Below are 12,178 nucleotides of genomic sequence, written 5' to 3' on the forward strand. Positions count from 1 at the left end.
CTGATAACAAACTATCATTACACATGGGCAAAACAGAGTCCATTCTCTTCGGTTCAAATAACAAACTCAGCAAGACCGGCGGCTTCTCAGTTACAGTGGGTGACAATATTGTCACAAGGAAAGATGAAATTACCTACCTGGGTTCCATCCTAGAGGCGAATCTTTCCTGTGACAAAATGGCATCCAATGTAATCAAAAAAGTCAACCAACGAACTCGATTCTTGTACCGGATCTCCTCTCTGGTAAACAAGAATACCCTGAAGACTCTGGCAGGAGCACTCATTCAAGGGTACTACGACTATGCTTGCACCTCATGGTACCAAAGCACCTCAAAGGCGCTAAAAACAAAATTACAAACATCTCAAAACAAACTGGTCAGACTACTGCTTGACCTTACTCATAGAACCCACCTCACCCCTGCCCACTTTGACAACCTAGGATGGCTTAGAGTAGACGACAGATAAGGTGGAAAGTTGATGGGTGGGGATTGGACGTTGTGGACAGCGACTCCTACAGGTCGGTTGGGTGAATGAATGAATGAATGAATGAATGAATGAATGAATGATATGCACAGGGTGACGCCTGTACAGCAAAGACAGGAAGTATCGGGGGCAGCGTGAGCCTCCCACGCGTTACTCCTCGCCACTGAGAGTCCGCGCTGTCTGGTGAAAAGATGCGACAGGCTGCCTCCTCGTGTACCGGAGGGGACACGTGATGAAAGGCTTCTATCCTCACTATAGCCGACCAGTGGGAGGCATAGTCTAGCAACGTTCAAGACAGGGGAGGGGAGAATTGGCAATATGAAATCGAAGTGAAATGAAGCCTTGCATCACGTGTCCCCTCCGGTACACAAGGAGGCAGCCTGTCGCATCTTTTCACCGCAGCAGCTCGAACTCTCAGTGGCGAGGAGTAACGTGTGGGAGGCTCACGCTGCCCCCGTCCTTTCCTGTTTCCGTCGCACCGGCGTCACCAAACCGACCTGTAGGAGTCGCTGTCCACAATGTCAAATCCCCACCCACCGGCTTTCCCACCCTCTAACACTTGCCAATTGTGTTAGTATGAACGACCGGCCAGCCGGTAGCAACGCAGAGAGCTGGGCTCGAACCCAGCGTCTCCTGCGTTAGAGGCGAGCGCCTTGCCCACTGCGCCAATCAGCCGCCCCGGCTGTCAATCACTTTTGAACTCTTGTCACAGGCAGATGAAATCGCCACATTCACCAGATTCTGTTTTGGGCAGTATTTTCGAAGATGAAAGTTTCAGCTTTTGACTCTGAGTCAATGCAAGTATGGCGCTTTTCCACTGCATGGTACCTACTCTACTCTACTCTACTCTACTCTACTCTACTCTACTCTACTCTACTCTACTCTACTCTACTCTACTCTACTCTACTCTACTCTACTCTACTCTACTCTACTCGCTTTAGGTACCTGGTACTTCGTTCCTTTTCCACTGCAGGTACTAAAATAAAGTACTCAGTTTGTCTCCGTGTGGGGAGGCGGGGCTGCTGCTGCTGGTGTACAGCTGAGAGCTCCATAGCTCTGTGAGAGCTCCGGGCATAGCTATGTCCGTGAGCTAGTAGGCGCAAGCCAGAGTAAAACAGTTTTCAATCAATCAATCAATAACAACATTAATGAGACTCTCGTTGTGTCTATTCTGCTAACGCTAACGTTACCTCTCATTGTGTCTATTCTACAAGCGTTAACGTTAGCTAGGCTGTCTATGCTAACGTTAACGTTAGCATTAGGCTAACAAGCTGTAACGTTACCAGTCACGTCTATTTGCTAACGTTAGCATTAGGTAATAACCGGTTTAAAATGGATGGTGATTACCTCACGTTGTGTCTATTCTACTAGCATTAACGTTACTCATACAAACAATCAATAGCGAGTTATATTGATCACGCTATGTACGATAGCCATGCTAAAACGCTAGCACAACATAAGCTTAAGCCTTAACAAGTCAGCGATCTTTTTGCTAGACTAAACTCTCCGCTCTGTGGCAAATTGTGTTGATGTCGGTTTTGTTTCATCAATAAATGAGGCAGAATACACAGTGACTGTATCCTTTTTTATTGCACTTGTTTCGTGCTGCAAACATACATATGACATTCTACGCGAGCCATTCAAGATGGCGGCTTTCTGTTTTCGTTCAGACTCTCCAAACAGTGACGCGTCTCTCTTCTGTTCTGACCAATCAGTGGTCTGCAGTTTTTCACGTGACTTTTGTGGTACCAGTTCTACTCGCTTGGCTCGCGCTAAGAACCTCGACAGAGCAGGGACTAAAAAAGTACCCAAAAAGTACCGAAAAAGTACCTGGTACCAGGTACTTTGGTAATGGAAAACCGAAAATACCGAGTAGAGTAGAGTAGAGTATAGTAGGTACCATGCAGTGGAAAAGCGCCATAAAGCACAAAACTAGTACCATGAAGCCACTACAGATGTTGTGTTTACAGTACTTAATACAAAGTAGCAATGTGTTAGCCAAGCCTGTTTAGAGAAGTCGCTTCACTCTGCCACCATCTTGATAATGGGGACTAATAAGACCTGACCTCTATCTCTTTGAATGTGGAGTCATCCGTATCTAAGGCCATGTCCAGACTAAAAAGTTGTTGGTCGTTTTAGGCAAAGTATTTGATCGTTTGCACCGTTTTGCCACACGGAACTGCGTTCTGGCAGCCTGAAGACGATACTTTCTGATACCAGCTCCCAGAGTGCGCAATTCTGAAGACGCCCCCCATTGCGTCACCATCTTTACAAGCGATACGCGTCTTCTCCTGAACCGATGACGCGAGAGCCCACCTCTCCCTGCTCTCTCTATCTGTCTGAAGCGGAGCGGGGTTCTGCTGTACACACACTCCCGACCGAGGCGCACACACATGCTCACACGCATCTCCCTTAATCCGCATGACAAAAAAAATAAACATGATACATATGTCTTATATGTCCTGGCTAGAAGTGTTTATTAAACACTGGGAGTTATTATTAACACTTTCAGCGCCACGCCTGGTTTTCCGTTTTACCGCTTGAATGCCACCATCGGCGCCAATGTTAACGTTAATATCGCCTAATCTATGTTTTAAATTATGTGTCTAATCTGCCCATCGCATTATCAAAGACTATTTTCCAGTCAGTGCTGTGAAGGCAGATTACTCACCGCCTCATGCTCCATTGTGATCTCTCAACCTCTCTTGTTTTCTCTGCCCCCTTTTGTCTCAAATGAGCAGACAGTCCGCAGGGTCTTAACACTTGTATTAAAAACCCTGGTAGAGGTCTAATATAAGTAGACCTAATCCAAATGTGTCCATTTAAAGTTCTGTCGAGGAATTAGGGCTGTCACTTTAACAAAAAATCGAATTCGAAATTCGTTGCAGAATTGTAGACACGTTCGAATTTGAATTTGAATTTCAGTGTAAACATTTAAATTTTAAAATTTTAAATACAGAAAAAAAGTCTAAGCAATTTTCAAGATGTTGGCTACTTCTTTTTTTACCATGGTATGTTTGGTATCATTCTTTTCAGCACAGTATCACCTATATGACCTGACCGTTTTTAATTTTTTTATAATAATATTATAAAAGAAATTAAATAAATTTTTTATATATAATTCAAATTCAAATTTCTCCCTTCAAGTTCGATTCTCGTGTTTTTATGTAAATTCGAAATTTTATTCGAAATTCGAAAATAATGTGACAGCCCTACGAGGAATATTGTTCGATTACTTCCTCTATGTAGAACAGCCATAGTTTTAATTAGAGCAAGATACTCCAGCCAGCCAGTAGCATATTGAGTTATAGTGGAGGGCTGTTGAGGTTAGGGGGAGTCTTTCATTCCACCAACCAAACCACTAATGTATTATTGATGGTCTGTCTTCGCCATGGCTTCTGTGTCTTGTCTGACGAGACCAACCCATAAGCGTGTCTCTCTGCATGTCTCTGATTAGTGAACGAGCCCCGGGGTAGATCTGTTCTGTGGCGGCCATAACATATTACCCCATCATTGGGTTTGTCTGTGATTGATTGTGTGTGTTTCTTCCAGGTATTGCAGGGGAGAAAGGTGATCGGGGGACATCAGGACTCGGCCAAAGAGGGCAGAGAGGACCACCTGGTACGTTTCACACAACAGCCTGCTGTACTGAGTGGGCTATAGTACAATGGCATGTTTTCAGTGCAATGGAATTCCATTGCTAGGGAACAGCTTGAACCCAAGTTTATGTCGTCCATTTAGAATGTATAATGTTGTCAAGTAGAAACCGCCTTCAGGGCACGACAAGAAGAATCCATACAGTCCTGAGTGTGTGGTTCCAACACTGAGGGGTTCCTCTGGTATATATCTCTAGTCAAAACCAGATAATTCCATTCTCCACTACTTCACACTGAACAACAACTATACCCACCTCCCTCCGTGGAATCCTCATGGCATCCAATTGACCTATCTCAAACCCTGCCCTCATGTGAAATGACTGTTTGTTTGATTGATTCATTGAAAATGTTATTAACAGATTCCAGAATGGGTACAATACAGTACGGCTCAATACACACAATTGTTAAGGGGATGCAGACCAGAGAAAGACTTTCATCTTGTTTACATCAGGGTCCCCCATTTTCAATTCATCATGACATTTATGACATACACGACATACAGATATACAATACTGTTACATCCAGACATTTATGACATACAAGATATACAAATATACAGTACTGTTTAAGAGACAGAGATCATAAAAGAAGATATTAGAGGGGGAAGAAACTGTACATTCGAGGGGGTTGGGTGGGTGGGTGGGTGTGAGGGGGGGTTTGGACATTTACCGGGGCCAGTTTCAAATTGCAGCCTCCCGTAGGTGCTCTTTGAGAGCGGTTTTGAAGGAGGGTAGGGATTCACATTATTTTACGGCTGTGGGTAGGGAGTTCCACATTGTTGTGGCATAATTGCGAAACGTGTTTAGTCCCTTGTTTGAGCCGAATCTGGGTTGACCATGATTTGTGGAACTCCCTCTAGTGTTGTGGTCGTGGAATTCACTGACCTTTTGGGTGAATTCCACTATTCCACTTTTTTGGTGAATGTGAACTATGTAGTATGGAATTGTGGAGTCAGACAGTTTTTCACCATTTTTGTGTTCAGGAATTTTTGTGCAGGCCTGAAATCATGGCTCTATGACGCACTGGAGCCACTCGTCCCCTAGCACTATATGAAAACTAGAGAACATTAGCATGGTTTCCCCAGAGTTAATAAGTAGCTCACAAAGTGTACAGTAGCATAGCAAAGCTAATGCTAACCACCATGTATGTGAATGGGAAATGCTAAAACGATTAGCGCCATACTCCGGGAAGTGAAGTTAAATAAAAACACAGATTTTTAGTTAGTTAGTTGATTAGTCATGCTTAAACCAAGTAGGGTCCATTTGCTAGATTTTGGTCGTTTATAGCTAAAGGTTTAAGCTAATGCTAACTGTTTCATGTACAGTATGTGACTGGAAAATGCTAATGCTTTTCTGTGGTGTGGCAAACTGAGAACATATTTATTTTTGCTTTACCCGGACTTTAACTTAACTGAGCAGTAGGGCTGGACGCTATAATTATTTTTTTAATAATAATAATAATAAATAAATTAAATCTGACATCAGTATCACGTTTCACAATATCAAGAAAACCCAAAATATGATAAAAACAGATAGACGATATTTAAAAAATGTCATATTGAGGCGGGATCCTCACCGCGTGGCTGAACCTGACTCTGTTGCCTGAGGCTCAGGCAGCTGTGTTAATAAATTACCCCCACTGCTGTCTGAAGTTTTTCCATTTAAACACCATACTATATATTCAAGATGATTTATGTTGCGTTTGTGTTTGGTGCTCATGCTTACAGATGTTGGAATACATTTCCCAGTCATTGCTAGAGAAAACACTAATTCCAAGTCAAAATTGAAGGTCAAGCCTGAACTCAATGGCCTTTATAATAGCTATAAACAGCACGCGTTAAGAATAAAAGAAGATTTGTCAGCGAATAGATAAGACAAACTAACATGTGTGCAGTGGGACTTATGCTCATCATACAGTAGATAGATCCTTTCTTTCTGAAAGTGTCCATTAAGTGAAAAATGACTTTTTCCATCTTGTCACCTTGTGTGTCTGGATAACAAAACAAAAAAAATTCTTCTATAAGCAAATTCCTTTCTTCTCCATTCCTGGAAACTGGGAAAATCTTGTCACTGCCCCATCCTGAACTCAGGGGTGTAAATGAACTATATATCCAATAAAATATTATCATTCATTTTTAAATAATCTCACTTCCCCGATCATGTGAAACCTTCTTCCTATTTAGCAGTTATTTTTTGGGCAATGTTCAAATCAAGTCCTGCCCAGCATTAAGTCCTCCCCCAACAGTCATTAATTTGGAAGCACTTCAAATCGTGGAAGCAAAGGACACACTTAATGCCATTTCCTGTACACTTATAATACAGCTTATAATACTAGCACTTTGGGATCCCAGCGAACAAAAAGTGCATTACAAATCCAATCTATTATTATTATTATTACAGCTTATAGTACAACATACTGTACATATAATTTAGCAGAGCCTTAGGCTTATAGTACAACATACTGTACATATAAATGGTAAATGGCTGCATTTATATAGCACTTTTATCCAAAGCACTTTACAATTTGTTCCTCACATTTTACCCATTCACTCACACATTCACACACCGATGGTGGAGGCAACCATGCAAGGTGCCAACCTGCTCATCAGTTAGGGGGTTAAGTGTCTTGCTCAAGGACACTTTGACACGCTGCCCGGGAGGAGCGGAAATCAAACCGGGAACCTCCGGATTACCAGACGACTGCTCTACCTCCCGAGCCACTGTTGCCACATATCATTTAGCAGAGGCTTATAGTACAACATACTGTACATATAATTTAGCAGAGCCGTAGGCTTATAGTACAACATACTGTACATATCATTTAGCAGAGGCTTATAGTACAACATACTGTACATATAATTTGGCAGAGCCTTACAGGACTGGCACACTGGACCCAGAAGCGCTGCGAATGGTCCCGAAGCGCTACTTGGCAGCAAGTTTCCTTTCGGTGGCCTTGTTAACAGATTAGACTGGACACACCAGCCACGCCACGGTCGCCACTTGTTTCGGCTTCTGGTCTATTTAAAGTGAATCGGGCATATAGCAGATGTTAATTGTTAATTGTAATTAATCAGTGAAATTTGTTTTGTGAATTCCATCATCACAAAAGAGCTCCAGCTCTCTACTGCGGTTAAGGTTAAGATAAGGTTTAGGTTTAGCACAACTTCTAAGGTGAAAATTATGACAATGTCCGGCATTGCTGATTGGCCAAACTCACCATTCACGGTGTGGAAAAAATGTATGCGTCAATACTACATATTGTAAATAGCATCACTGTATGGATATTCCTCCTTTCCTAAATCTGGATATAAGGATTCACTACATCAAACTGACATCACCGATTCCCAGGGAAATATTTTTGAAAAGTGAAAACAGCCGGCAAATAGCTCTGTTGTCTTCAAGCCTCCCCCTAACGGTTTTCATGGGCAGGGAATGGTCGCTAATGTTTGTATCAACACACCTGTGTCGATGTTCTGGAGCTTAATGTTGTTGTTTATTGTTTTTAGCTCTAGCAATCCGTTATTGGTATTTGCTACTTACCAATGATGATGTTGATCGGTAGAGTCCTCTCTCAGCACGGTCCATGCTGTTCCTCACACCACCTCAGGCTAGTTAGCCACAAACTAATGCAATGTCAATGGGGTCAAGCTCCTGTCAGTACAAGCTGACTGACGACAACTGAAATCCGTGCACACAACGATTTCAGATTTCAGAGCTTGTACAGATAGGAGCTTGACCCCATTGACTTTGCATTGGTTTGTGACTAAGAACAATCACTGGTAAATAGCAAGTAGGGCTAGGATTCCCCCCCAGAACTAGGGGGAATCATTAGCTTACATGGACAATATTTCCTCAACCCGATTGAAATCCTTCAGATTGGACATTTCAAATCAACCGTTTACACAAACACTAAATAAGCGGAACCGTGTTTACATTACTTGTGTGACATGCCCAGAAAGACCCTGCATACATTTAGCCCCTCTTGCACTCACCACCTAGTACACATGTTGGATCATTCGTATAGGTCAACTCGCTAGCCAGGGACCAGCAGCGATGTCAAAGAGTGCACTGTAGATGTTACCCCGCGTGGGGCAAACATGCACAGAAAGAATATATTTATCTAGCTAGCTAGATATATATATATTTATATAGATCTCAGTGGTTTAACCCTGGTAGAGCAGCGACAGAGCCATGTGGTCTCAGTGGTTTAACCCTGGTAGAGCAGCGACAGAGCCATGTGGTCTCAGTGGTTTAACCCTGGTAGAGCAGCGACAGATCCATGTGGTCTCAGTGGTTTAACCCTGGTAGAGCAACAACAGATCCATGTGGTCTCAGTGGTTTAACCCTGGTAGAGCAGCGACAGATCCATGTGGTCTCAGTGGTTTAACCCTGGTAGAGCAACAACAGATCCATGTGGTCTCAGTGGTTTAACCCTGGTAGAGCAGCGACAGATCCATGTGGTCTCAGTGGTTTAACCCTGGTAGAGCAGCGACAGATCCATGTGGTCTCAGTGGTTTAACCCTGGTAGAGCAGTACTCCAACTAATGCAACAATAACACAAGCTCATCCTACAGGGGGGTAATATACTGTAGAAGCTCTACTGATAATACACAGCCATACAGTCCCACTCTAATACATCAGACCTCACAAAAAAACAGGCCTGCAGGACAAGCCTTTCGACAAGGCGGAAATAGAGAAAAAACAAACCATATGCTTAGGCCTACAAGGTCAATCTGTGGAAAGTCGGAAAGTCTGAATGGAGGAGAAGGGATTGCCCCAGATGAAGAGGGAACAAGGCTGGTGGTGAGTCACCGTTGAAGGGGTAATCAGATTGGTGTGCTGCTTCATTCACAGCACATGCTCAAATGACTTAGTGGAGAGTCGGAATGAGACCTAGAGAGCAAGGGAAACTTTCCAAGATAGCTTTATGAATGTCTAGACATAACAGACTGGGGGGAAAAAAAGGATCAGTGAACCCCACTTTTCTTTCCTTTTTTCCTTCGGTATTTTCCTTCGGTATATTATTGAATGTTCCAAATGTTGTGGCAGAAACAAGTCACCAGTCCCCATACTTTTATTTATTTCCTTTCTTTTCTTTCACACAATGTCAAGTGGGATCAGAGGGCGAGGGGCACTGAGGCCACATCATCTTGATTGGCTTGGTTGTTTTCGTCTCCCGTCAGGTCCGTCAGGTGAGAGCAGAACAGGTCCTTCTGGGCCCTCAGGCTCTGCCGGAGCCCGCGGTCCCCCCGGGCGCCAAGGCTTCGCAGGCCTCAGAGGACCACCTGGCCCTCCTGGCTACTGTGACTCCTCTCAGTGCGTTGGCATTCCTTACAATGGCCAAGGATACGGAGGTATGTAAACACAGAGAGTGGGCTGGACGTCCGTATAACTGCATGGAAGTAGAGCACAACGTAGCCGAGGAGAGGAGTAAAAAGCATGCGTTGAATTCAACAGTCTCATTATAGTCGCTGTGAGTTTGGCGACAAAAGTTGTGTTACAAAGTAGAGTCTTGTCGTCTTTGATCCCACTGACCACTAACACCCTGTTTGACCTGTTTCAGGTTCACCATAGTAACGTTTCTAGATCGCCTGTGCTGCTTTCACTTTGAATTCCTGATAAGAGTCCTGTAACTGTGAGATACTTGCTCACACGCTCTAGAGCTGTTTAAAGGATAACCACCAAGGAAACGATTAACAAACTATGTTGCAACAAACAAACAACAAAGAGGACGGGTGTACTAACAACAACTTAGAAGCAAATAGAACAAACAAGCAACGGTGATGGCAACAACGTAGTGGCCTGTTTGCATCTTGAAGCCAAAGAACAAACAGAGAGAGAGAGAGACCTGCTATGGTGTGGAAGAGCATGTTCACAAACAAACCCGTACTAACAAAGGTGGATCTGTAGCAGAGAAGCAACAACTACAACTACCACAACAACAACAACATCAACAACAACCACAACCCGCCGCAAAAACAACAGCGTTAACATGATTACTTTTGGGGTGATTTCTGTAAATAAACTAATTCCGCCTTGTAAATGATGTCTGATTCACATCCACTAAATTTAGTTTAACAACTGTAGTACGCTTGTGCCTTGCAACCTTGCTGCTTGCTGAATGCCAACATGAATGCCTCTTTTCTCCCTTGTAGTGGTGTAACTATAGAACCACCTGCCTTTTTGTACATGTGTGACCCTGGACATTTTATTTCCAATTTTTCTTTTCATATACACAGTAGTGGGAATTGTCATTCTTTTTGTATGCTTTCTCTGCCATATTCTACCAATACCAGCTATACCTCTGTATGTTATGAGAACTAACACCACACTCCCAAGAGTAGCACTCTTACTTGATTTTTATACAGCGTTAGAGGTTTCTTTTTTGTATTATTATATATATATATATTTTGTAATTGAATGAGTTGCAGCAAGTGACAGTGATGACTCTTTGATAATGAAGTTGCCCAACTCTTAAAACATCTGAATACTAATACACACACACAAAAGAAAAACAGATAGAAAATGCACTGAACTGTTTACAAACCATCTCGTGTCCAGCGTCACGTGAGGTGTTTCCTCGTTAGGCTGGCAGTCCAACAAACACACTCAATACATATACACATTCTCCTTGTGCATGCTGAGACAAACGTTGAGAAATTGCTACTTATGTTCAATTGGCAAAACACTATTTCCAACCAGACCCATACCCACCTGAGCCCGACACCTACGTAGTCCCTATCCCTGAGGAGGACGAAGTGTCACTAAACGAGCGCCGAAAGAGATCACTATCAAGAAAGGCATCCAAAAGGATAGCATCATAAGATGTTTTTTTGTTGTTGTTTTTTTTTATTTTTTATTTTTATTTTTTTTACATGTGTTTGTTGTTGCTATGTTCACATATGACTTCATTAAGGGATATGCACATTTCACACACAAAAGAAAATGGGGTTTGATACCTCACTCTTATTGGGAAAATACCTTAAAGGGGCTGTAAGTGGTATTCTTTTGATAAAATAACTTAAAATAGCTCTACATTCTGGCAGCCATCACTGATATAGTGTTTGGTCAGTAACATGGGTCTCACAGTCCCTCCTCCGCTCTGCAGTAAACACAAAATAAATTATCTCGTCTCCCGTTCCCACTTTATCCAATCAGGAGAGAGAACCCTAGATATTTGTTCTTATATCAAGCCAAATTAGTTTACTGCACTGGCAGATTATGTTACTTGTTTCAAGCACATATTTGCTTAAAACTAGTTTTTATTTCTTATTTTCGTGAGAACCCTTTTTGCAGTGATGGAGTTCTCTCATGATTGCAGAGCGGAGGGACTTGGGAGACCCATGTTACTGACCAAACACTCTATAGTAGTGATGGCTGTCGGAATGCGGAGCTATTATTTTAACACGTACTGTAGACCACTTATTTTAACAAAATAAATAATCCTAATAATAAAATACCACTTGCATTACCTTTAAAACCTTAAATCATGTGTGAATATTCATTTGTTGTGGGGGAGGGGTTTGGAGGGAGGGGGGGGGGGGGGAGAGAAAACCAGAAAAAAAGGCTAAAAAGATATGCGAGATTTCTGTCTCTTCCCAGTTGTGCCTTTTGCTTGTAACATATTTGCATAAAGTGCTTATCAAGTAGCAGTCAATGCACTCTTCATGACAAAACCAGTAATGGTAGGCCTGTTAGAGGAACGAAAAAGAAAATGTTTGTTCAGTGCCGGGGCATCGAATGAAAAATGCCTCTCTTCACACCATCCAGTATGTCTGATTATAAAACTATAATGGTGTCTTATTATTTTACCCCCCTCCCTATTTTTGAGCTCTTCCTAACTTAAAATATAGCCTATTGTGTCCAGTGTCTACCAAAGGGTTTCAGTTTCAATATTGCAGTTAAACATGGCTTCCATTTTGTATCTTTAGACTAAATATTTATCAGTTTTCTTTTATCAAGTCACGGCGGATTTTTACCAAAGGTGGAATTGCATGTCTGTGGTGTATATTTAGTATGTTTTTTTTTGGTTTGTTTTTTC

At 42.5% G+C, this 12,178-nt stretch overlaps 1 protein-coding gene across 1 annotated transcript in view; it reads left to right on the forward strand.

Annotated features, from left to right (window-relative positions):
* The window catches only part of col12a1b (collagen, type XII, alpha 1b), a 146,945-nt gene extending 135,298 nt beyond the window's left edge, over positions 1 to 11,647 (forward strand). Inside the window, exons 80-82 of the mRNA XM_084315215.1 lie at positions 4,035 to 4,103; positions 9,321 to 9,491; positions 9,701 to 11,647. Of these exons, the coding sequence (XP_084171341.1) occupies positions 4,035 to 4,103; positions 9,321 to 9,491; positions 9,701 to 9,711 (251 nt within the window). The 3' untranslated portion in view covers positions 9,712 to 11,647. The remainder of the gene's footprint in view (positions 1 to 4,034; positions 4,104 to 9,320; positions 9,492 to 9,700) is intronic.
* The last annotated feature ends 531 nt before the right edge of the window (positions 11,648 to 12,178 follow it).

This window comes from Notolepis coatsorum (assembly GCF_963971535.1).
Source record: "Notolepis coatsorum genome assembly, chromosome: 5".
Taxonomy (NCBI): domain Eukaryota; kingdom Metazoa; phylum Chordata; class Actinopteri; order Aulopiformes; family Paralepididae; genus Notolepis; species Notolepis coatsorum.